This window comes from Saccopteryx bilineata, chromosome 11 (assembly GCF_036850765.1).
Source record: "Saccopteryx bilineata isolate mSacBil1 chromosome 11, mSacBil1_pri_phased_curated, whole genome shotgun sequence".
Lineage (NCBI taxonomy): Eukaryota > Metazoa > Chordata > Mammalia > Chiroptera > Emballonuridae > Saccopteryx > Saccopteryx bilineata.
Genome location: NC_089500.1, coordinates 45,143,727 through 45,170,206, shown reverse-complemented (window position 1 = coordinate 45,170,206; position 26,480 = coordinate 45,143,727). Strand labels below are relative to the sequence as shown.

Genomic DNA, 26,480 nt, shown 5'->3' with positions numbered 1-26,480 from the left:
TGAGCCTCCTTTACTTGGAAAGCATCTCTCAGGATGGCCTTATCTCTTTCCGGTTGTTTTCTAGCTTCTCGTGCTGCCCTGAAGTGTCCCAAGTCCTGCTCTCGTATCTTGGCTTGCCCTCACTCCCTCCCTGACCCCAAAGCTTTGTTCTTGGTTTTAAACTGAACTGAGCTTATTTTGGCTCCTGTTGTCCGCTGAGCAGAGCAGATGGGCCCATCTTAGGAGAGGTTTCACCATTCATTCAGTTTTTCATTCGTGCCTTTGGTCATTCAGCCGGGTCTTCTGCCCATGGTGAGCACTCGCCCGGATGGATGCTGGAAGGGCGCAGGGAGGAGTAAGAACTGCTTTCCAGCAGTGTGTCATTCAGCAAAGGAGCCAGTCATGCGAACAGCCTGGTCAGGACATGGGGAGGGCGGGCCGGGAGCACTGCACAGTGCTTTCACTGCCCCCAGATCTTCATCCATGTCTACATTTACAGCAAATCTGTGCTCTTCAGTAAGGCCTAGCATTTGCTATGTAAAGTCTCGTTATCCTTATTCAACCCCTAAGTATGTGGTCATCCCTGCCTGGCTCCTATGTACAAATTCAGGTGCTACCGTTACACATCAGAATTCATTCATTCCTGCTGTAAAACCTGTTGAACCTACAATGTTCCTGCATTTTTCTAGGCAATAGGGATACAATGGTGAACAAGAAAATGTCTCTTTTTCTCATGGAGCTTACCGTCTAATGGTAGGAGACAGAAACAAATTAGCGAACAAAATAACCATCAAGCCAAAGAGCAAACAATTCAATGAGGCCCATGCAGTGTGCAGGTGGAGCACTGAAGAAGAAAATCAGTGACTTCAGTGGAGGAATCCAGGGGCACTCCCAGCAGGGTGGCTCTTCAGCTTGATGTAGACTAGGAGAAGGCTGTCCTAGCCTCATCTTTGACTTCTGAGGGTGAGCGGGCTCCTTGCAAACTTCAGGGAAGGGTCTTTCTAACGTCTGATGAGCCAAGAGAATTCAGCAAAGCCCCAACCCAGCTGGAATCCCATTGCGGACCAACCCTGCCATGTCCCGGCCTCAGAAGGGAGGGGATGGGAGACCAGGTCCTGGTCCTGGATGTCACAGTCACAGGCCCATCTGGATCTCGGTAATCTCATTTGTCCAATGGAGAGGTTTGACTAGACTCCAAAGATCCTGTGAGCTCAAACAGCTTATCTCTGTGTTCTTATCCCTGTCAGCTTTGCTAATGTGGGAGCGATTAAGTATGGGTGACTAGGAGTTTATGAATGGGACATGCTGTTCACTCTCCTCACCCACCAAAAATCTAGAGCTCCGATCTGAATAATTATTCCTTGTCCAATTTTTTTAAAATTTGAGATTTAAAAACATATGCAGATCTGGTGACTTTTTCCAGTTTTATTTGGTACATGTTCCCTGGTATGGGCTACAAGGGTAGGGGCTTAATCAACCAGGGATTGAGAACAATGAAACATTTGGGTTCATTTTGCATGCCACCAGGTTTATACTAAGCAGCTCACAAAATGATTTTTAGAGTTCCTGCTTGAAGCCCACTACCCTGATTATTTAACTGTCCCAGTCTTCCAGCTGTTATTCCCTGCCTTGACTTATAGATAGAAGTATTTGAGAATAGAGCATATTTCCTTAAGTTTAGTTGATCATGTGTGAAGATGACACATACAGGCAATAGTGTAAGCTGAAACACAGATTGTTACAGAATGTCAGGCACTGTCCTAAGTGCTTTATACACACTTGTTCCTTTAATGTTCACAACCATCTCAGAAAGTAGATTCTCCCCTGATTGTTGTGCAGCTGTGAGGCTGGGGCAGAGGGGGGCAGGCAACAGTGGCAGCAGTGGGAGGCAGGCTGGCTGCAGGCTCTGCAAGGTGCGGTGCTGTCTGCTTTGGGGCCAGCTGGCTGCACAGAGACAGTCCCTGGAGCACGTGATCACCTGACTGCAGAGTGTGTCTCCCCCACCACCACCCAGCTCGGCTGGGCTTGCTGGCTCAAGACCAACAAGAAACAGGTGGCACCAACTGGAGGGTGTGTGTCTGGGTGATGACAGAGCTTCATGCATGTGCCACGGGAGGAGGTCACCTCCTAGGGACCCAGTGGCCAAGATGCTGGGTGGCGGCCTTCTGATAGCTTTTGAGGCTGCCGGTTTATACTGAAGCCTGGGCACCTCCCAGGGCACACCCCGGGCATCTTGGGTGGATTGTTGGGTAAAAACTAATCTGTGTAACTCCTGCATCTGGGGGTTATAGATAGGAAGGCATGAATTGCAGAATTATAAAAATAGGGAGGTGGTCACACTGTCTAGGCATCGACATGGTGGAGACAGCCTGACTGTGCGTGGGCTTCCCTGGTTCATGACCTTGAAGTGCTCTGGCTCTTGTGTCCCAGGACCTTCCTGGCCGCCCCTGGTCGCCCCACAGCACGTAGGGAAGTGGGTGGAGACTGGGGAGGGTCTTCCTTCCGTTTTCACACCATGCATGGAAGATGCTTTCTGAGAAAGTGTGCAAAACAGTTACATTAGAGGATTATTATTCACAGCACCAAACATACCTTCATTTCACAAAAGGATTGGTGACTGGGCTATGTGAAGTAAGAAACTTTCTTACTTTCTTAATAAATGGCTTGATTTACAGATTGCTTTTCTCATGACGTTGTCTGTGTGATAAAATGAGGTGTTTCTGATAACCGTCCGTTTTCCCTGTTCTTTCACCTTAGGAATTCATTCTCGCCTGTTGCATGATGGGCATGGAGCGGGGAGTGCAGGGTGGGGCACACTCAGAAAACAGGGTCGTTGCTGTGGTCACGCCTGGCCTTTGCAGTCTCCCTCCAAGCCCCTCAGAGCCCTCTGTCTTTCAGCAGTTTGCTTACCTGCCCTCACTCGGCTCAGGTTCTTCGAGCATCTCCCAGACTGAGCAGCATGTGGTCAAAATGCAGCTAACGTACAGCCCCATTTTGATCAACACACAGTTTTCCTTTCATCTCTATTGTTTTTGCTTAAAGCAAGGGATATCTTTGGATTGAATCTAGTATAGAGTTTGCAGAGGGTGCTTTCCCCAGGGTCAATACTGGGTGGGGGTTAGTGAGGAGCTTTATGCTGTCACTGGAGCCCCTCTTATTGTCTGGGGTGACCCCTGCCTTGGTCTTCCTTAACACATACCCCCCCCACACACACACACACAATCTGGTCCTCGCTGCCCACGCTTTCCTAGCCTAACATGGTCATTTCTAATCAGGTGCATATATGTCAGGAAGATGTCAACATTCACTGGCACACTTAGATTGAAGGCTGGCTGCAGACTGTGCTCACTCCTTTCAAATAACACAGCACTTGAGCGCGGAGTCCCACTAATCATTGGCAGGATGGACTGCATTTCACAACAGCAGGCCCATGGGCTGAGCTCAGTGAGCAGAATCCACTTCCGAGGATGGAAGCCCTTCCTGGACATAAGGGCATGGCCATTTCTTCTAATTCATTAAAAGATACCCGACATGGAAGATTTGCCAGGTAACGCCAATTCAGACAAGGTCACTGATGGCGAGCACTCTTCAGCTGCAAGAATAGACTTAGAACTAGAAGAAATTTGGAGACTGGCTAGTCCTGTGGTTTTTCATACTGTTTTTTTTAATTGAAGTAACAATTCTTTCAACACAAGTTTTCATAGAACACCAGTAAGTAAAACAGCTAAGCAGAGAACTATTCCAGAAAAGGGCGAGTGGGCCAAGAAGCCCACTCATCTCTCCTCCACCCGCCATGACCCCATCGGGGAGACCACAGTCCGCGTCCACGCCTGCTGTTGGTGCCAGTGGGCATCGGAGGCCAAGGAGCAGTAGGGCTCATGGGAGAGAGCTGACAGGCAGAAGCCTTGTTCCTGGCATGTTATCCTTGCTGGTCCCAAACTTACTCATCTGTGAAATTGACTATAATGTCATCCTCAGGGGATTTTGAGAGTATTAAGTGGATCACTACGTGTGAAAGCTCTAAGCACCCTGCCAGGCCTATAGTAGGTCCTCATTAAATGCATTAAATGTCAGCTTTGGCTTCGTTTGTGTTTAATTGCAAGAGCTATTTCATTGCTCTTTCTAGATCTTCCCCAACAAAGCAAGTCTCAGATGGGTTCATGATAACTTAGCCAGCTGTGCATTTCTACAAACACAAGGGATTCATCCATTGGTGGGATTCAAGTAATTTTTAACAATCAGTTCTCTGCCCTAATGACCATTTAAAGTATAAAAAACAATATACTGAAAGGTAGTTTTATTATTTCATGCATTTAATACATAAATGAGACCAATAAAAGAGGTATACAAAACTAGATTGTTTTAAGTAAAAGTTTTAAAATATTAATGAAAAAATATTAATACCTGACAAAAAAACAATAAAACTGTTAAGATATTTCCATATTGCTTCTTGGTTGGCATCCTCACTTGCAATTTTTTTCACCTATGGATGGAATTTTTTCACCTATGGGCGCTTAGAATACGCTGTTGCACAGATGAATGTGAAAAAGGGGTAAGGAATGTAAATTTGTGATTTCCACATTGGGTGACTGCCCAGGCGCCCACCTTAGAGAGAACCCTGATGACAAGTGCCATTTTAAAGGCTGGTTCACCAAGCTCAAAAAATTAGGTATTAATTCTGCCAAACCAGTTAGAACAGGCTGAATCCCACCACTGGATTCATCTTCAGATCTGCATTTAACTGTTCTTTAAATTGTTTTCCTCAGAGGTATATGTCGATTAAAGACACCTGGAAAGTACATAAAAATAAAAGGAAGATAAAATTTACTGAGCCCTGGCTGGGTGGCTCAGTTGGTTAGAGCATCATCCAGACATGCCAAGGTTGCTGGTTCGATCCCCAGTCAGGGCACTTACAGGAGTCAGTCAACCAATGATGGCATGAATGAGTGGAACAACCAACTGATGTTTCCCTAACTGTTTAAAATTTTTTTAAAGCTCTGGCCGGGTGGCTTAGTAGTAGAGCATTGGCCTGGCGTGCAGGAGTCCCGGGTTCGATTCCCGGCCAGGGCACACAGGAGAAGCACCCATCTGCTTCTCCACTCCTCCCCCTCTCCTTCCTCTCTGTCTCTTTCTTCCCCTCCTGCAGCCAAGGCTCCATTGGAGCAAAGTTGGCCTGGGTGCTGAGGATAGCTCTATGGCCTCTGCCTCAGGCGCTAGAATGGCTCTGGTTGCAACAGAGCAACGCCTCAGATGGGCAGAGCATCGCCCTGTGGTGGGCATGCCGGGTGGATCCCGGTCGGGCGCATGCAGGAGTCTGTCTGACTGCCTCCCGTTTCCAACTTCAGAAAAATACAAAAAATTAAATAAATAAATACATTTTAAAAAATTAAATGACTGAGCCTCACCAAAACAAAGCCATCATTAACATTTTGGTGTATTTCCTTTGGGCTTTTTTTGTCCGTAGTGCATGTACTTGTGTGGAATATGAAGACATAATTGTTTTGATCTTTCTTGCTGGTGTGAAGAAGCTTTGCCAAATCCCACCTTTTAAACAAGCTATTAGAAGCCAGTTACAAAGAAGAGGAACAGATGTCGCTCGTCTTTTTCACTGTAACTGTAACATCAGACCTTCCCATAGCTGTAAACTCTCTTCTCAGATCAAGCTGATGAATTATACCATTTTCTGGGAAGAGTCCCAGCCTTCAACCAGCTCCTCTTCTCTTCACCGACAGTTGCCAAGACCCATCTGAGTCTTTCTGCCTTCTATCCACATGAGTCACTGCCTTCTCTTTTCTAGCGGGGATTTGTGGTTTGGCTTGGTGACGCTCCGCTTACAAAGTGAGTTGCAAGCGTTTCCCAACTTTCAGCAGACAGGCCCCATACCTAGTCTGCACCTCTAGCAAGACCACACCCTGTCTTCTCCCCACCCCCGCCCGTCTCCTGGGCTGCGCCAGGACCAGCAGTGAAAACCTGGGAGCTGCAAAGGAACCTGAGTTCAGAAAGAAAGAGAGGGAAGAAATCATGAAAAACATGAACAACTAAGGAGAAGGGATCTTAGAGTCCTGAAAAGAACAGGTTTGGAGAGGAAAGTGGAAATAATGCCAACCTGACCTCCTCCCCAGACCAAGGAATCCTGAGGGAGATTCAGCTTTCTCCTACTCCTCTCCCTCTACTACCCTCTGACCGTTGCTCCTACGACCAGACCTCTTGCCAGGACTCCTGGGCTAGTTCAGTTACATTCTAGGCTAGAAGGGCATTATGTGGGGGCTAATCTCCATTTATAAGGTCGTGTCAGTGGGAACACACATTCCTAGTCCCAGACGGCCAACTCAAAAGCTTTTGGAGCACAGCCTACTGGTGAGTGAAAGACTGTAGGCATTGTGTTGAGGGGCAGTCACAGTACTGTCCCTGTGCATATGGGGACTGGCATGAGTGTGATTTCCTGAAACATCTGGGCATTAGTAGGTATTTCTGTATATACAGGGTAGGGCAGAAGTAGGTTCACAGTCATTCATGTGGAAAATAATACAATAATTAATATATAATAATATAAGAATAAACTGTTGTGCAAACTCACAACTGTGAGCCTAGTTTTGCCATAGAGATCCAATTGGAAGAAAGTAGGAGTGAATCCAGTTGACTTGTGGTTGGGGATTGCATAAAATAACCAAGCTAGTGATTCCAGCAAAGTAGCTTCTGTGTTGTGTGTGGGAGGTACAGACCCATTGAGATAACGGTTCCTGGTTGATTGATAGTCACTAGGTTAGCTTACTACAGATATATCAGAGAACGTGTGATGAAGAAAATGGCTTCCCAGTGGAGCCCAAGGTGTCTCTGGGGACGTGTTTTAAAATAGCAGTTTTCATGTGGTGTTTATGTCCTCAGCTTTGGGCGTTGGGGCATTTCAGATGAGGTCATCTTCTTGGGTCCATTTCCTGAGTGTTGATCATTTTGTGACACAGAATACAGCTGCTTTTATTCTTAGAGGGGACCTCTAAGCCAAAGTGCTCCCTGCCTGGCCCCGGGTCCATCCATCCTCCCGCCCACCCACTTTTGCCCAAAACACCTTTTTGTTGTGGAAAATTACACATTCACAAATTGTGTTTCTTTCCTCACATCAAGCTGATTCCCACACAGAGACAGATTCTGGAATGATCTCATGGATGAATCATGCCCGTTATCCGGCTATTTATAGGAGCTGCCTTTAGACAAAGATTTTGGTGTAAGCCACATTATTAAGGCCCTTTTCATTGTCTTCCAATTCCTCTCAGGGAATGGCATATCGATGAAGTGCTAAGTGTGAGACGGGAAGGACTTATAAGACTAAAAGCTGCTCCAATTTCACTTTTTCCTGTCAGCCCTGGGCCATGTTCCACCGATTCTGAACCGTGGGGGATAAGGGTCTGCTCTGACACAAGTAAGCAGACCCAATCCAAGATGGCAGCGTTATCTGAAGAGGCAACAGACAGAACTTCTGAAACTGTTAATACTTGTTGTAGAGTTCCAGTGGATGTGTAACAGCTTAATTTAACTCACAAATGGCATTTCCTTTCAAATCCAGCTTTCAAGCTTTGCTTTCTGTGTAGCAAATCTCTCTCTCTTTTTTTTTAAAGGATCTGGAAATCTGGTTAATATTTAATTAGCTTTTAAATTATTTACACATCAAAGTGTTCAACCTATTGTTGTCCTTTAAAGAGCAAGTGCCCAGTGGAGCTCCCGGCTGGCATTCCAAGGTGTTTAGTTGAGAGCACCATTAGAGAATTGATCACAAATGGATGTCAGATCACCCCCATCTTGGACCTGGAAAGCCCTGGAAATTCATTAATTGGTCATATACTTTCATCGAATTTCCAGGTGTTAATTATTTAAATCTTACTGGTTCCTTAACCATAAGCTCCCCAAGGAAAGGGCTGTAGCTTGAACTTCTTGTTATCTAACAGGAAGTCTTATTTGATCAATTCTATGCATTATAGCTCTGAGCTTTCAGAAAAGGAAACAAAAGATCATTCTGCCTATTACTCAAGATGAAATCAGGAGTTGGCCCTTGTGTGGTTACTAGCAACTTAGGTAACCCCTTTGGGCAGGATATCTAGATTGGCCATCTGCTCTGAGCAGATGACTCTATAACTATGAAATCACGTACGTTCACTAGTGTGGCTGTGGGAGCCAGAACTAAGACAGAGGCCCAGGGGTTCCAACCATGAGGTTACAGGCTCTCAAGGAGGTCTTCAGGAAGTGCACTGCGGTGCCATCCTGTGAAGGATGGGCTTACACCCCCCAGAAGGACCAACCTGTATTTCCGCTTCTTGCTTAAAGGTAGAACTGCTGCCTGGCTGTCTCCCCAAATGCGTTTTCCTCTTCTGTTTTAATACTCTCCTCCAATCTTCTGTGACACCCTCCCCTGGCCCTCCTCAAACTGTCTCCCATGCCTCCCACCCCAGTCAGCCAACGTTTGTAAAAGAAAAATCTTTGTGCTGCGTGTTCAAAGTGTGTTTGTTGCTATGGGCCTCTGCAAAAGTTAAGCTGAAATAACATGAGAAATGAGCTCTGGTAGCTGAGTAAGTGTGAGCTGCCTGTCACCTGGGCCTGTGGAGGAGAAGGAGTCAGACCAGGGAGCCTGTCAGCGCATCTTCCTGCATGAAATCCTTTTCTATAACCTGACGAACGGTGGTCATCTCTGAGTTCAAGCTACAGCATTTAAACCTTTACCCACACAATTTTGGACAATATCCACATAGGGTATTTGAACTTGCCTCCATTCCATTTTTAGAAGGAGGTGGAACAAAAACGAATTAATATTTGAACTCAACGTGTATCTGGAAAAAAGTAATCTCCTAGGCTTTTCAAAGAAATTGAGAAGCCCAACTTCAGTTTGCTTCTCATCACTTTCAGCTGCAGACCCCCGGTATCCTGCTCTCTTGCTGGTGCGGGAGGGTTAACCCCAGCATCTCTCCTGCTGGTGCGGGAGGGTTACCCCCAGCATCTCTCTTGCTGGTGCGGGAGGGTTACCCCCAGCATCTCTCTTGCTGGTGCGGGAGGGTTACCCCAGCATCTCTCCTGCTGGTGCGGGAGGGTTACCCCCAGCATCTCTCCTGCTGGTGCGGGAGGGTTACCCCCAGCATCTCTCCTGCTGGTGCGGGAGGGTTACCCCCAGCATCTCTCCTGCTGGTGCGGGAGGGTTACCCCCAGCATCTCTCCTGCTGGTGCGGGAGGGTTACCCCCAGCATCTCTCCTGCTGGTGCGGGAGGGTTACCCCCAGCATCTCTCCTGCTGGTGCGGGAGGGTTACCCCCAGCATCTCTCTTGCTGGTGCGGGAGGGTTAACCCCAGCAGCTGAGCCAGTTATTCCTACTTTCAGATGCCATCTCAATGAGAGTTTAATGCTCTTAGAAAGAAAACACCAAGATTTTATCACTACCCTGAACTTCTGCTTCATTCTTTTTCACTGGACTTTTTTTCCTTCTTTTCCAAGTGAGAGGAGGGGAGATAGACAGACTCCATCCAGCATGTGCCCCAACCAGGATCCACCCAGCAACCCCCGTCTGGGGCTGATGCTCTGCCCATCTGGGTCTGTGCTCACAATTGAGCTATTTTTAGCATATCGGGTGGAGACTCTACAGAGCCATCCTCACCTCAGCACCTGGGGCCGATGCCCTTGAACCAACTGAGTCATGGTTGCGGGAGAATAAGAAAAAGAGAGAGGGGGGAGAGGGAGGGGTGGAGAAGCAGATGGTTGCTTCTCCTGTGTGCCCTGACCGGGAATCAAATCCAGGACATCCTCATGCCAGGCCGATGCTCAACCATGGAGCCAAAGGCCTTCGGTGGATGTTTAACACTCTCTGTTTAATGGACCAGTGTCACCACTTAGAGTTCCTTGTTGCAGGCCATTTGCCACCCTCTCAGCTCCCAAACAAGTGGGACATCAAGGGACACGGGTCTCTTGCTTGCTTTATACTCACGTCGGGCCTCAGCAGTTACCTTATCTGTAAACTGGGGCACGATATGAAATCGCCGTTCATATAGGACAAAACCTGAAAATGACAGCAATTTCATATGGTTCGTGTTAATACAAAGTTTCAGTGACATGACAGCACTTAGCTAAGGGCAACCCCAGAGAAGTGCGTCAGCCTCTCTGTGAAAGATATATTTGGCAGATCCCAAGAGTCTTGAGATATACAAATTCAAGAGCTGTTAAAAGATTCCAACAATTTCAAAAGAAATGAGATGTGTTTCATTTTCTGTGGATGTGTGACTGCACGTGGATGTGTGTACATGTACGTGTGCTCTTAATTCAAATCCATCAAAGTGGCAGCCACGAAGTGACAACTTCTCCCTGAATCTGAGGCACGAAAAGTGGGATAGTGTGCTCTCATGAACTAGTCCATTTTCTAGAGCAGTTGTGACATTTATTACATGTCAGCGAAGTGTTTGAAGTGCAAATGGAGCAGATATGAGTGCATCAGCTTCGGTGTGCAAGAAACGGCTCATTTCTAATTTTAAAAAGAAAAAACTACTTCATATGAACTATTAGTCCCCCTTCCACAAGGCTGGAAGGAAATTCAAACTTAATTACCACTGGGCATCCCTCCCACCCCCACCCCCAGAGTCTCCTGGAATGCCTTGGATTTAGGGGGCACACACTGGTCACTCTCCATTGGCGTGCTCTGGCACTGCCCAAACACCCATCACCCCTGTCCTCATGGCCCCTCAGGGCAAAAGCTGCTGTGTCTCCTGTAGGATGTGAATTGTTATCATGGCTGGGAGTCCTGTCCCCAAGGTGGCAGGACATAGGTCCCCTTTGACAGTGGACTCCACCGTCATCATTTCCATCCCCACTAAAGGTAATTTCACTGTGCTAGCTTTATACCAGGGGTTGGGAACCTATGGCTCGCGAGCCAGATGTGGCTCTTTTGATGGCTGCATCTGGCTCAAAGACAAATATTTAATAAAAAAAATGACATTCAAAATATAAAACATTCTCATGTATTACAATCCATTCGTTTCCTACCTCATGTTCATGGGTGCGGGTGGCTGGAGCCAATCACAGCTGTCCCCCGAGACAAAACCAAATTTTTATTGGATAATGCATAACATACACGGGTCATTGTATGGCTCTCATGGAATTACATTTTAAAATACAGTGTGTCCGTAAAGTCATGGTGCACTTTTTACCGGTCACAGGAAAGCAACAAAAGGCGATAGAAATATGAAATCTGCACCAAATAAAAGGAAACTCTCCTATTCAGTGCTTTTGATGTGGGCTCACACACAGATTTTTTAGGGCTCCTTAGGTAGCTATCCCGTATAGCCTCTACAGACTCGTCACTGACTGATGGCCTACCAGAACGGGGTTTCTCCACCAAACTGCCGGTTTCCTTCAACTGCTTATCCCACCGAGTAATGTTATTCCTATGTGGTGGTGCTTCGTTATAAACGTGCCGATATTCACACTGCACTTTGGTCACGGATTCGAATTTAGCGAGCCACAGAACACACTGAACTTTCCTCTGTACCGTCCACATCTCAACTGGCATGGCATGGGCTGCTCCGCTGTATACACAGTGTTACGTCATCATCTGTGCATGCGCACATGCTGCCACATCATCCTACAGAAACTGGGAGAGTTTTCCTTTTATTTTTATTCCTTTATTTGGTGTATATTTTACATTTCTATTGTCTTTTGTTGCTTTCCTGTGACCAGTCAAAAGTGCACCATGACATTACAAACACACTGTATGTGGCATTCATGGCTCTCTCAGCCAAAAAGGTTCCCAACCCCTGCTTTATACAGTGTCTGCCTCTCTGCTACCCCCCGGAACTCCGAACATAGTTTCCTGGGTGAGCTGCGGTCTGGCATGAACATATGTCCTGACGCAATGGCTAGGCCACTTTTGGGGAGAAAACTGGAAGACGAAATCCAAGTCACTGAGTATATCATCTACGGCTATCTTATAAATTAATGGTAGCTAGGGTGCTGATGAGTCCAATATAACAGCCACTCTCCATAGGTGGCCATTTAAATTTAAATTCACTAAAATAAATTCACTTCCTCAGTCAACTAGGCACACTTCAAGTGCTCCATTGCCACCTGTGGCTAGTGGCTACTGAATGGGACCACTCAGAGAACTTCTTCATCGTGGCAGGAAGTTCAGTGAGCCCTGAACAGTATGTATTTTTCTAGTATCAGGTAAGGATGGACCCACTACTCTCCCTGCTTATTTTCTGACTCGGTTTCATTATTTAGAAAGCAGAATGATGTTCGTGAAGAGCCTGTGGGAAATGGCAGCTGCAGTCAATGGACCAGCCTAGTCATTGCAGGGAAATAGGTTCCGTGGTTAAGGGATGAAGCTTCACTCATTCGAAGTGCAGTCCAAGGCTTCTCTTCCGTGTGGTCCCAAGTGTCCCTCAGGCACTTGGCCAATCACCGGTCTAAACATTCCTGTTTCTTTTAAATAAGGTTTAGGGCTTATTTCATGGGAAAGAGTCTTGTATTTGATGCAAGCACCAGAAGTAGACTTTTTTACGGCTCCATTTGCCCTGGAGGAAGTATCAGAAGGGGAGTGTGGGGTGAGCGCAGTTGGGTTCTGTGAACTGGGGTGTGTACACTTCACAGCCAAGGGTCAGCTGGCAAAGGCAGGGCTGCCTCCGAACACAGTGAGCCTGGGAGGCAGATGGAGGGGGCACCATGGACAAACCCCCACTCCCCATGTCACCTTTGTGAACCCCTGAGACAGCAGTGACAAGACTCCCTCAGCTCCACGAACACTTCTTTACGCATCTGACGTGTCGCGCGCTGTGTAGACAGGATATGAGCTGGCCTGCGTCCTGCCTGCAGCCAGCTCTCCGTTCAGAAGCACTCTTTGTATAACAATGTCTGCGTTCGTGCAACTGACATACTTTATTATATTGGTTTTAAGGGTAAGGAGTACTCTTAATAGGGAGACCCCTATTTTTAATACTCCTTTTACTTTTAATACTCCGCCTTATTTCTTTTGGTCTTCTCACCCCATAAATGCGTTCCTTGCTTTTATATTAACTTCAGCCTTAAATAACATTCTCTGTCTGGTGAAATGGAAACAGGGAGACAGTTGTTTGGGACTGGAAAATTTGAGGCACGTGCTTGCTGGGTGTGGCTTCAGGGAAGCAGGAAGTCCTTGGAAGCGTGCTGTAGGTTTTTAAATGAAACCCAAGCGCTGCTATCTTTCTATCAGCCCCGCTCCTGGTCTTTCCCCAGGAGGCTCCTTGCTCCTGAGCCATCACGGCTGTTTTGGCCTCGTTGCCTGGATCTTGCTCCGTAGGCATTTCCCTTTGTTAGCGCCCTGGTGCATTCATCGTCTCCATTCCTCATTACTAGAGGAAGTCTTTTGAGAGCCGTCCCAAAAGCTCCTGTAGGAGGCAGGTTAGCAGGGCGGGTGGTCTCTGGTATATATGGTCCTGAGGTTTTGGTGGCCTTGCTGAGCCCTGCTCTGCCCCAGCCCACTTGGTCCTTCTAGCTGCAGATTGAGGTCAGTAACTGGAATGCAGGGCTTTCTGCTGGCACAGCATGTTTATAAAGTGCCGTGCCGTGAACTCTCCTGAACCTGGCAGCCTTCGGTGAGTGTGGTCCCCGCCGAGGAGGATCCTCAGGAGAACTCAGACACATCCTTAGAGCATGTCTGTGAGTCAGAACATTTTCAGAGCTCTTGATGGGATGATCTGCACCTTCTAATGAAGTGTTTATAGTTCTGTGAGTTACCGTCCTATTCTGTATTGCCCTTAGGGGTGAGTTTGATGTTTGAAATTACCTGAAGTCATCTGCAGTCAAATCTGGTCAGTGGGGGGAAACACTGGTTAAAGTATGGAGATAAAGTTGGCAGACTGGGGCGGGTTGGCAGATTGTTCTGTTTTGTTTTTGTTGTTCCGCATGACTTTAGTGTTAATTCCAGAAGGAGCTCCGGAGATGTCCTGAGCATGGCAGAACCGTGGCCTCCCAAAGCGGCTGCCTGAAAAATGCAGTCCTCACTGGGTGCGGGTCTTAGGTATTTCTTTTCAAAACTGTTATTAATCAAACTCTGCATTCTAGGCTTAGGAAGCCAGTTCACTCATGGAACGCCCATAGACAAGGGTCAGTATTGCTCCACCAAGTCACACTCCCGTGCTCCTCCGTAGCAGTGGGCGGAGCCTGTCTCTTCTGCCTGTTTACCCAACTCCATTTCACTCTCTCTTTTTCACTGATTCCTTTTACCTTTTTACATTTTTTTTCTTGCTTAGAAACAGCCCCTGAGCCCTCATAGAAGGCAACCCCGGCCTGACCTGTGGTGGTGCAGTGGGTAGAGCATCAACCTGGAATGCTGAGGTCGCCAGTTCAAAACCCTGGGCTTGCGTGGTCAAAGCACATATGGGAGTTGATGCTTCCTGCTCCTCCCCCCTTATCTATCTCTCTCTCTCTTTCTTCCCTCTCTAAAAAAATAATAAAGAAATAGTTTAAAAACAAAACAGAAGAAGACAACCCCTGAGCATGGTGCCTCTCCAGGCCACTCAGCAAGAACACTGCTGCCCTGAGGCAGCTTTGACTAACAGGTGCTGTGTCACAGAGACAGAGCTGGAAGACAGTCCTTCCCAGATGTGGCTGCAATTCAGAGTCACCTGGGGAGCATTTAAACCCCAGTTGCCGAGTTGTGCCCCTTACTTACTGACTGAGTCAGAATGGCGGGGATGGGAGCCAGACAGCAGTAGTTTGTCAGAAATCCTGAGGTGATTCCAACACGCAGCCAAGTTTGAGAACTACGTAAGGAGAGGGGGATTGTCCTTGAACATGTGAGCAGTTTCGTCTGAGCATCGCTCAGCCAGCCTGTCTTGCATCTCCAGGGCAACCTGAAGATGTACTGGAGATATTGGTTGCAAAACCAGTTTCTACAGGCCACTGTCCAGGTGACCTTGGCAAGCCATTGACCTATTCTGGGCCTCGTTTCTATCACCTGTAAAATAGGATAATAATAGCAATGCCTGTCTGATGGGGGCATCTTAAAGAATAAGAGATGATGTCTGAAAGTCCTTGTAAATTGTGAAGTGCTCATTGTTAATATTGGAGATTAGTTGTTGTTTTTTTTATAGAAAGATACTCGTTTTCTAGATGGCCCGGCCAGGTAGCTGGGGTGACTATTATGGACTTCTTTCTTTACCAGCAATGAACCTGAGAACTGTTTAGGACGAGAATTTCTTTTTCCTGTCTAATACAGTGGGGAGTCCAGGAGAGGTGGTGTCCCCAGATTTAAAGAGAAATCAGCAGCTAGGTCCCGAGGGAGCCGCTGCCCCGCTGTGCCCGGGAGTGCCCCCGGGTCCCTGTTCGGTGGCCATCAGTGGCGTGGCCTTGCTGAACTGGACGGGAGGTCAACAGTCCACCAGCCTCTGACCCTGACTCTCACCTCAGGCTTTCGGTTCAGTGGGATGTCATTTATGTCAGAGTGGGTGCAGCTGCCCAGAGTGCCCCTGACCAGCCCTGAAGGAGGGCCAGAGGAGACCCCGTCAGCGGGGTCTGCTTGGTCACTTTCGTGAGTGTGACTGTGGTGTCTTGCTTAGTGTGCGTCAGTCATCATGTCTGTTTTGGGTGTAAACAGCAGCACTCTGGCTTGTCCTCCCCAGGGATTTGAAGTTGGACGGAGGGAGACAATCAGCAGGTGCCGGGAGCTTGAAAGAGGTCATTGGCCTCGAAGGTGTGGAGCTGGGAGCTGATGGGAAGGTAAGTCTGCCTGACATCCGGTCAGCGAGTTTGTGCCGACACCACAAGGGGCAGAAGCAGAAGCAGCATGACGGACCACGAGCCCTACTTGTGGTGCGGAGCCAGATGTGGGCACGTTTATGGCTTATGACACCGGCCTCCCTGCCCCCCCCCCCCCAGCGTGCAGACGGAAGTCCATCGAGACAGTGATTGAATAGCAGCACATCTGCTTCTCTGCCCACACTGCACACAACAGAGTGGGGGACACTGACCAGTATCTCAGGCATACGCACGCATCCATGTGCAGGTTCCGGGATGGAGAGATGATGAGCAGTTTGAACGTGCATAAGCTGATGGGTCATCAAGCAGCATTCCCACCACTATAGAGCACTTCTGACTTCCTATGGTCCTGAGAAGCTAAGAGCCCCTCAGCCTCTCGGACAGTGACCACCGAGCAGCAGAGCTACCACCTTCCTCTTTCACCCACAGTTCACTCAGCTGCGGGGTTGAAGTCTGAGGAGTGAAGGCTGAAATCTGAACTTGACCTCTTGTGCTGGACCCAGGCTAGTGTTTCTTTGGGGAAGTCGTCCCAGCATAGTTTGCCTGCAGGTGAAGCTGCTGGGAGGCAAATGACCTCCCTGCCCCCCCCCACCAGGACAGCTGGCCACCACTTTGTCCAAACAACATGAGTCCTGAGCTCACAGTGCATGAGCCATGATTCCCCAGACAGGTTGAGTGTTCACACCAGAATGAGGGAGGATAAAACAGAGAGTGTGGTGAATGACATCTGCCAAAGGAACTGCCAGAGGTCACAGTCCCTTCTCGGAGACTCCTGAGGCCTGATATGTTCTGGAATTCTGCACTTGCTGGTTTATGAAAAGTAGTAACAGTTGTGCCTCACCTATCACCCAACATTCCAACAGTGTCTAAGATAACACATTGTTACCAAACACACTCGTATTTCTGTCACATAACATGATTAGTCTCACCACGTGGGATAAATTAAAACTACAGATGGGCCCTGGCTCAGGAGCTCAGCTGGTTAGAGCATCATCCCACTATGCCAAGGTTGCAGGTTTGATCCCCAGGCAGGGAATAGGTGAGATTCAACTAATGAATGCTTGAATAAGTAGAACAACAAACTACAGATTGCCAATTCTGGCACACATTTGGGACACATGAGTGCCCAAACAAATTTTATTTTCCAGATCTCCTTGATTTAAAATTGCAGATAGGAAGGAGACTGTGGACCTGAACGTGGGTAGCAGCATAGCTTGGTCAGATTGCAAGCCTACCATTGCCTGGGAATAATCACTTGCCATTTTTGTTTTCATCTTTTAGACTGTTTCTTATACCCAATTTCTGTTACCCACAAATGCCTTTGGAACCCGGAGAAATACCATCGACTCCACCTCCTCCTTCTCCCAGCTCCGTACCCTGAGCCATCGCAGCCTCTCCATAGGACGGGCAAGCAGCACCCAGGGGAGCCTCGACACAGGTAACCTGGGGCCTGGCTGGGCCTGGCAGCTGGTGACAGGTGTCTCAGGGTGCAGTGCGCTCGGGGCCTCCCTGCATGCAGACTGGAGGACAGGGGTCCCTGGAGCAGGAGTTCATTCACAGGCAATGTGACTTTGGGGTAAGCCCGACTGCAGGCTGTGCAGGCTCACAAGCAGGCCACAGGGTGACCTCTCTAATGAGATGCCTCAGTTTCCAACCCCTTGAGTTCCCTCGAGGAGAAATGCCCAGGCCATCTTCCAGAGATAGCTGGACTCCCTGGCTTCTTGCCACCAGCCTGCTCCTCAGCTCACCTGTACCTGCTTCTTGCCTACCAGGTGTCCCCAAACTACGGCCCGCGAGCCGCATGTGGCCCCCTGAGGCCATTTATCCGGCCCCCCGCCGCACTCCCGGAAGGGGCACCTCTTTCATGGGTGGTCAGTGAGAGGAGCACTGTATGTGGCGGCCCTCCAATGGTCTGAGGAACAGTGAACCGGCCCCCTGTGTAAAAAGTTTGGGGACCTCTGATTTTCACAGTGCTCAAGTTTGGCTTCTTTTTGGATAACTGGGACAGAAACCTAGGATCCAGTGAAAACTTGCCTTCTGATTCTCATAGTGGGTGAGCTAACCCGGCTACCGAAGGAAGACTTCAGTGCTCAGTTCTGCCTGTCAAGACTACAAACCTTTGTTAAGAATTGACATTAGGGGAAAAGCTCTTTAGGGGCAGTGTTATTGCTGTCAGAGAAATTCCAGGTGAATGTGACGTTGCTTAGGCCTGTCCGGTGCTGAGTTCAGGGGCACTGTCCTCGTGTCCCAGCCACCTCTGGTCGTTTATAGCTGTTTGCACTGGTACCTGCTTTGGTTTGTGTTTATGCGACATAGTAGTCTGCCCAGGAGCATTCACACCAGAAACGTGCTTCTCATGTGGCACGACCACCCGCCGATCTGCAGGTTTAGGAAATGAGCCTTTCCGGCGCCACATTTCGAAATCTGTGCGTGCTCAGTGCATTTTTCATGCTCTGTGAGGTTTTGTGTTCTCCCGAGTCAGGGAGATTAACACATAATTTTCTAAAATGGAAAAAAAAAGTCATGATGTTAAGAATTTGGTGAACCCTTTTGGGGGGAGGATACACTTCACTGGCATGCAGACATCTACTAAAAGTCAGAGCAAACCATGTGCCTCTGAGCTGAGTGCCCTGGAGCCAGCCTTTCTCCATTCCAACTCTGTACTTGGCATTGGCCCAGCTGCTCTGCTTCGGGGGGGGGGGGGGTCTGGAGCTCCTAATTATCACTTTGCATGTGATCCATAGGCAGCGACCTGGGAGACTTTACGGACTACGACCCAAATCTCCTGGATGACCCGCAGTGGCCTTGCGGCAAGCACAAGCGAGTTCTGATCTTCCCTTCGTACATGGTGAGTAGCAGTGGAGAGGATGGATTTGCTCGCCCTCAGCCTCTAGGGAGCAGCTTGGAGGTGGCGCACAGGGTCTTAACAGACGGCTGCTCTGCCTGGGATGGGGGGCTCTGCCTGGGGTGGGGGGCTCTGCCTGGGATGGGGGGCTCTGCCTGGGGTGGGGGGCTCTGCCTGGGATGGGGGGCTCTGCCTGGGGTGGGGGCTCTGCCTGGGACGGGGGGCTCTGCCTGGGATGGGGGGCTCTGCCTGGGGTGGGGGGCTCTGCCTGGGATGGGGGGCTCTGCCTGGGGTGGGGGCTCTGCCTGGGATGGGGGGCTTGTTCACACACTGCTCAGCCTGGAGACCTTCTTGAGGACTCTAGTGCCGTTTGCTTATGGACAGACCAGCGTGTTGCCGGTCCAGGATTCTGCTGGTCACCGGGTCCAGCATACTCACGTTAGGTACCAGTTCAGGGTCAGGGACCCTCACCTTTGAGGGGTCTCGCCTAAACTTGTACATCCATAGAGCCCACCAGGAGCGGACCAGGCACACCACGGCAGCGCTGAGTTCAGGTTCAGCTCTGTTTGGAGTTCTGAGGAGAGTGCAGGCCGGCACATGCACTCTGAGCACACAATTGGCCACAGGCTCAGGATGACAGAGTCATCTCCTGGGAAAGGGAAAGTAGGACAATGTGGGTGTTAAGTGCAAAACTTTTCCTTGCTGTTTTTATTTCTTGGGCTCTTCCTGTTTTTCCCCTTTGTGTAATTTCGGTTTCTGCTTGGCTGACCACCGTCTCCGGCCACCCTGGGCTGCCCCTTCTCCAGAGATCGCTGGAGCCCTGACCCCGAGGCAGGCTGAGCCCGGGATGCGGAGGGGTGGGGAGAGTGGGGCGTGTAGGGGAACCTGCTGCCTGGGCCTGCCACACACGCCATCGGGCCAGGATTCTGCTGATCACTGACCCAGAATGCCCCGCTGCCTCTATGCCAGGGCCAGATGTGAGGAGCACAGCTGGAAACATCTTGCTCGGGCTCCCTCGCTCCTCTCTAACCTATGCTGCTCTCCACAGCCCCGGCCCCAGCCGTGAGCAGAGTTCCCTTTTTCTGTGATAGACTCTTGTGTGTGCAGAAGCCAGAGTGGGGCCCCGCCCTACACACTCAAAGGCCCCACCCTACATACTACACACTCATGCTGAGCTGCGGGTTCTTGGTAGTGGAGTTCAACCTTCCAGCCTCTTTCCTAATGGAACATTTGGTAAGTAGCTGACAGCAGAGAAACACCGGGCAGAAGTCAAGCCTTTTTGCTAGTTCCTCTTGTAATTTTGCAAACAGCTCAGAGATCATTCTAATATGCCACATTGAGTCAGAATGAATTACCAAAGGCATTTACTTTAAAATCGCCCTCCTCCTCACCCCTGTTTTTATTCTCCAACTGTTAACATGGAAAGCAAAACCAGACCCATAGGGGATTATTTTTCCCACTCTGTGACCTGTGAGATTATTTATTTATTTATTTATTTTAAACAGAGCTTATTTATGTAAGTTCACACTTAATAAATGTTGAATAAATGACCAGAATCATCTCCCTCATGTTAGGGAGGGAGCAACTGAAAGGTCATGACTGTGTAAGAAGAAGGATTCTCTATGTTCACTGCTTTAGTTATCAGAGTTCACTTTATTTATTAAGTAACTTGGGCAGGAAACTGTGGCTCAGGGAGCCTGTGTGAGGCTGTCACAGTTGACAGACAGGAAGTGGGTGTGGAGGCCGGGACTCCTGGCTCAGAGCTGCTCTCGCTTTGCCCTGAATCCACCTCCCTCAGCACTGGGGCAGAACTGCCGACTCCAGGAGGGTGTGAGAGTGATTCTCTGAGTCAACAGTCTAACACATCCCTAGGTTCCCAGGAGCAGGAGAGAGCATGCTATCTTTTATTGACATTGAGGTTTGGTGGGGAGTTTGTCCATAGATGTGGCATGTCTGGTGATAACAGTGACCTCTCTTTCTAGGCCTGGTGTTGGGCTGGCACAAGATCTGTTTCTTTATTTTTCTTTTCTTTTTTCTTTCCTTTCCCTTTCCCTTTCCCTTTTTCTTCCTTCCTTCCTTCCTTTTCAGTGATGTGATTGTGAGCTTGAAGGCTCTGGCTACAGCCCCCGTGTGTGCACCTGTGTGCACGGGCTGTCTTCCCCCTTGGACCGTGTGCTGGATGACTCGCCACGTCCGCGTATCTGTCCCACCCGCCTTGGTTTATGTTCCCAAGTAGGTTGTTTCTCGCTTCGCCACACTGAATCTACAGCCCGTGCTTCCTGTAACAGTCTGTCTCTTAGAGAATGAAATCGCTCACAGATGCAACTGCCTGGTCAGCTCCATAAAACCTGCATCTCCTTCTCTGTTGGCCATAGGTATCGGCGCTTTGATAAAATGTGAGACGCCCGCTTTTCAGCATTCTTGTCTAAGGCACTGCTGTGTGTGTCATGTGTTACAAAGAGCCTGAACCCGCTCCCAGGAGACGTCCCCTCTGGAAGCAGGCGTGGGGTACAGGGCTGTCTCTCGTGCATTTGTACATGGAACTTGCGGGAGTGCGAGTGAGGAGGGTTGGGGGTTTTGTCTGCATGCTTGCTTTGTTGTGTGTGTTGGGTAACAGGTATAGAATGTGTCCACGTGGCCAGTACTGACTGAGGCCCTCTGTGCCAGGCCAGGGGTTTCCTTATGCAGGAGAGATCAAGCCAGACGCAGCCCCTGTTCTCCTCGCCCTCCTGGTGAGTAGAGACGTCAGGCTGTAAACAAGTAGAGAAACCGCTGAACATAATAGTTTCCAGGTCCATCCATGTTGTCGCAAAAGGTAATATTTCCTTCTTTTTCATGGCCCCATAGTATTCCATTGTATATATGTACCACTGCTTTTTAATCCACTCGTCCACTGGAAACTATTATGTTAAGTGAAATAAGCCAGGCAGAGAAAGAAAAATATCATATGACCTCACTCATTTGAGGAATCCAATGAACAATGTGAACTGAGGAACGGAATTGAGACAGAGGAGAGATCAAAGGGACCAGAGGAAAAGAGGACAGAGGGAAAGGGGATGATAGGATGGGATAAACCTGAAGGGAAGGGGGGAGGGTGCTATGGGGAGGGGTTTAGGGAGATGTTGAGGGGAATATGGGGGAGGGGAGATGCATTCGGGGTGACACTAGAATCTATGTAAACACAATAAATTAAAATCAATTTAATAATTTTTTTAAAAAGTAGAGAAACCACTGTAGTCATGGGGAGTGTGAAGAATGTGGCAGAGGTGACAAGAGGGTGGAGGTGGGCCTCGAGTAAGGCTCCTTTGGGGACAAGGCACCAGAGTGAGGAGGCGCGGCCATGCTGCCTCCGTAGGGGGAGCCCAGGGCGAGACCTGGGAGTCTGAGAGAGGGTGACTCCGTAAAATCAGTATTTGTAACAGTAAAAGTCACTGCTCTTCCCTCTACACACACACACACACACACACACACACACACACACACGAAGGTCTGCCCTGCAGGATGACATTGTATCAACCCCGGGCACAGGGAGCTGCACTTGTAATCGGCACTGACAACGAAGATGGACAGAAAGAACTACAGATCTTCACCCCAGGTTGCTGAAGGCCCTCCCTGAGGGTCTGTGGTCCCTCTTGCCCTTAGGCGGGGGGGGGGGCACTCTGCCCAGACAGACCTACCTGGGAGCACTCCAGCTGCGGTGTGAACCCTCATTGTTGGCAGGGTGCCCCTGCAGGTAGACATCAGGCCTGTGCCCAGCCTGCGCACCCCAAGTGCTCCGCCCCCGCAGGTAGACGTCAGGCCTGTGCCCAGCCTGCGCACCCCCAGTGCTCCGCCCCCGCAGGTAGACGTCAGGCCTGTGCCCAGCCTGCGCACCCCCCATGCTCCGCCCCCGCAGGTAGACGTCAGGCCTGTGCCCAGCCTGCGCACCCCCCCATGCTCCGCCCCCACAGGTATACATCAGACCTGTGCCCAGCCTGCGTACCCCCCATGCTCCGCCCCCGCAGGTAGACGTCAGGCCTGTGCCCAGCCTGCGCACCCCCAATGCTCCGCCCCTGCAGGTAGACGTCAGACCTGTGCCCAGCCTGCGCACCCCCAGTGCTCTGCCCTGCAGGTAGACGTCAGGCCTGTGCCCAGCCTGCGCACCCCAATGCTCCGCCCCCGCAGGTAGACGTCAGGCCTGTGCCCAGCCTGCGCACCCCCAATGCTCCGCCCCCGCAGGTAGACGTCAGACCTGTGCCCGCCTGCGCACCCCCAGTGCTCTGCCCCCGCCCCAGGATGCCCTGCGGAAGCCATTGCTGGGAGACTGGGAAGAGGGTGGCATGATGGTCATAGACTGGGTGCAGCACTGCCCTCCTCCCTCACTGTCGGCCCCAGCGCCTCTCGGGTCCTGCTGCCCGTCCCTGTCTCCTTAGGCCCCGGGCAGCTCCAGGTAGGCCGACCCGGGGAGACCTCAGCCTGAAAACCTGGGGCTGCTGTCTGGCGTGCTGGCGTGTCCTGTACCTGTGGAATCTCAGGGTCAGAGGTGTTCCTGTGGCCTGTGCAGAGGCGACAGCCCCGAAAGCGATGAGCTAGTCCTTCCACCCCATCAGATCCTGCTGCGGCCATTTTTTTTCTTTTCATATTAAGGTATAGTTTACTTACAATCATATGCACCCATTTTAAATGTATAGTTCCATGAATCTTGCAGCCTCCTCTCTGATCAAGAGATAGAACATTTCTCTGCCCTTAGAAGTTCCCATCTGCTCGTCCCCCCGCCTTCCACCCCTCCCCACAGAGGCGACTGCCATTCTGACTTCTGTCACCACAGATTCGGTTTGCTTATTCTAGAGGGTCACATAAATGGAATCGTGGGCTGTGTACTCTTTCATTATATGGTCTGTCTTCTTCCCCACAACTTAGTATCTGTGAGATTCCTTACGTAGCAAGTATCAGTAAGTTTATTTTTAGTTGCTAAGTAGGGTTTCTTTGTATGGGTATACCATGGTTTGTCCCTTGTCCTGTGGATGGACATTAGGGCTGTTTCCAGTTTAGAGGTGTGATGACTATTGCTTCTGTAAACATTCTTGTGTAAGTCTTTTTGTGGACATATTTTTATTTCTCTGAGGCAAATACCTAGGCGCAGGCTTTCCGAGTCAGTACAGGTGATGTTAACCAGCCAGGATGTGGTTCGATATATATTTTCATTCAGGTTTGTTCTATGTAGATGAGAAAAGGGCCACTTGTTGCCGCGGATGGGACGTGCCTTTCAGTGGAGAGCTCCGGTGGAGAACATTTCCTTGAGGCTCAGAAAGAAGCCTGTTATTTACGTGGTTTAAGTGGCGCCCCTTTAAGACCGGCCCCGCAGTCGTAGTTCCAACCATGTGTTTTAACTTTGCTCCCTGCAGGTCACTCCCACTGTTAGCCACTGTGGAAGGGCAAAGGTGACGGTGTGAACAACAGCAAAAAATTCCTGGGGCAGGTGTGGAAACCAAGTTGTCGCAGCCTCTGTGGGCCTTAGAGTTTCTGGAAGGTGACCACACAGCCTGGAAGGGCATGGAGCTCCGGGCTGCGTGCAGGTTCTTGTAGGGCCCTAGCTAATGACGGTGGTTCTCAGCGTGGTGAGGGAGGGCGGAGGCCGCGTGTCAGAGCCGGCGCCTGCTGCTTTGGGTGCCGCCTGGCTTGTAATTCAGCTTCCACTAGAGAGGGGTTATTTATCACTAGAGCCTGGCAGCTGAAGAGAGTAGTGGTCCCCCCCTTTCTGGGTGTGGAGAGCAATTAAGAGAAAGTAAGTGCAAGGGTGACTAAGTTAATGCCAACAAGGTTAGTATTATTTGAATGGATTTCTGGATCCTTTTCCTTTTTCAGGAAGAAATCTCTCTAGAACTGTTTGGTCAGAAAGAAACCCTAGTAACAACCTTTATGATATCCGTAGGTATATAAACCTCAAGGGGACACCTCTTGGACTGACCTCTGAGATCAAGTGCCTGCTCTTTGATTTGCTCAATGTTACAGTCTGAGCACCCATAGAAAACCCTTCCTTCCACCCGCATTTCCCCGGTGCTGTGAGAATATGCCTTAGAGCTTAACTGTCCAGCGCGGTGCGGGATGCTGGGCCGCGGGTAACAGGAGACTCAGTGGAAGGGGGACAGTTCGGCCTCCGTGTGGCGGGTGATCGGCCTGCTCTCCTTGCCTACTTCATTCTCACAGAAAGCTGTCATGACGACAGAAGCACTTTCTGACCTGTCGGCAGGGGAGGGTTATTGAGAGGCTGAAGCAGCTGGAGACCCGCGGGGCCCTCCCTGCAAGGTGCCTTCCGGGGCCCTCAGATTTCAAGGTGCGTGAAGCTCACTCAATTCAGGAGACCCTCATTAAAAAAAGTCACACAGCGTTTCCACCACACCAGGGGAGGGCCCTCCTGAGACTCGCAAGGGCTCTGGGGCTTCTGCAGCCCCGGGGACCATCGGCCCAGCACCTGCCCGGGAACTGAGCATGGGTCCTTGAGGCCTGACAGCTTTGGTGTGAAGTGTTAAAGATAAAATGCCTTAAATGCCTTCTTGCATTATGGTGGATGTTTTCTGTTTGTTTGTTATTTTCTTGGGGGCGGGGCAGGGGTTGTGACAGCTTTATTGGATATAATTCACATATCATACAATTCACCTTTTTAAAGAGTGCAGTTCAGCAGGCTTTAGAATATCCACAAAGGTGCACAGTTGTCACCAGAGCTGGTTTCAGGACATTTTCATCATCCCCCCAAGGAGCCCCGTACCCTCAGCCCCCTGCTCCGTAAGCCCGAGGCAGCCACACATCTACTTTCTGTCTCGGTAGACTCATCTATTCTAAACATGTCATAAAAATGGAATCCTACTCCATGGGGTCTTCTGCGTCTGGCTTCACAGCTTAATGGTCACCTGTGTTGTCACATGCAAACAAATTGCGGTGTTTTGTTTTGTTTTGTTTTCCATCTTTTCTTTGTAAAAATAATACAAAATGAAATATCAACTTTACACTTTACCCAAGATGTTGCACCAGCTGCTCCCTTTCTATGCATTTGTCTTAGATTTTTAATAAGTTTTTTTTATTTTAACCTGACCTTTTATACACAGTTAAGCAGCTCATGCTCTGAGCCCACCGCTTAAGAAGCATACATTTAAAAGTGCATCCAAATGCTATGTGGGTGTGTGCGACCTCGGGGCCACATCCAGTGTCATCTCAGGTGGGTGGAGAGATGACTCCAGAAGTTTGTGTAGCACCAGGTAAATATTGACAAATATCTGAAACTGTGAATGTGCTTTTGCACCAGCTGTTAAATGCACATGGTTGTGTAAAAACCTGAAGCGGAGGCAGTTTTTCCTGTGTTTCTCTACTCAGTTTTATTTCAGTGAAGAAAGCTGAAGAACTTCCCTCAGGAGAGGGCAGGGAGAGTAAGTCCAGGATTCCGCATTTGGAGTCTGATGGGTAGCAGTAGCAACAGACACAGCCCTGCCTGCATGGCTGACTGCCTGTTCCCATAATTTCCTTGTGATTTACTGTCCTCTTAGGGGAAAGATTAAATGCATAGAATGGCCAAAATGCCCAGCTGTTTGTGGTTGGATAGATTTAGTCGAGGGTCGCAGCTCTGCTTAATTACCTTAGCAAGCATGTAACATCTGTTTTCCCAGTGCCCAGCTGAGCTCGGAGCACTGATGGATGTGACAGGTGTGACAAAAGCCGGTTAGCTCTGGTTGCGCAGTGGTTCTTGGTGCTGGAGAGAGCTGTAGAAATCACCGTCTTCCCCTGGCCAGATAGCTCGGTTGATTAGAGCATCGTCCTGAAGCACAGAGGTTGCCCATTCAATCCCTGCTCAGGTCACATACAGGAACAGCTCAATGTTCCTGTCTCTCTTTCTCTCCCACCCCCCACCTTCGCTAAAATTAATAAATAA

General features: G+C 49.4%; 1 protein-coding gene across 3 annotated transcripts in view; it reads left to right on the top strand.

Annotated features, from left to right (window-relative positions):
* Positions 1-26,480, top strand: part of CABLES1 (Cdk5 and Abl enzyme substrate 1) — a 111,211-nt gene that overhangs the window by 74,624 nt on the left and 10,107 nt on the right. For all 3 annotated transcript variants that reach the window (XM_066247007.1, XM_066247006.1, XM_066247004.1), the window contains 3 exons: positions 15,600-15,696; positions 17,017-17,173; positions 18,480-18,583. In XM_066247007.1, the coding sequence (XP_066103104.1) occupies positions 15,600-15,696; positions 17,017-17,173; positions 18,480-18,583 (358 nt within the window). The remainder of the gene's footprint in view (positions 1-15,599; positions 15,697-17,016; positions 17,174-18,479; positions 18,584-26,480) is intronic.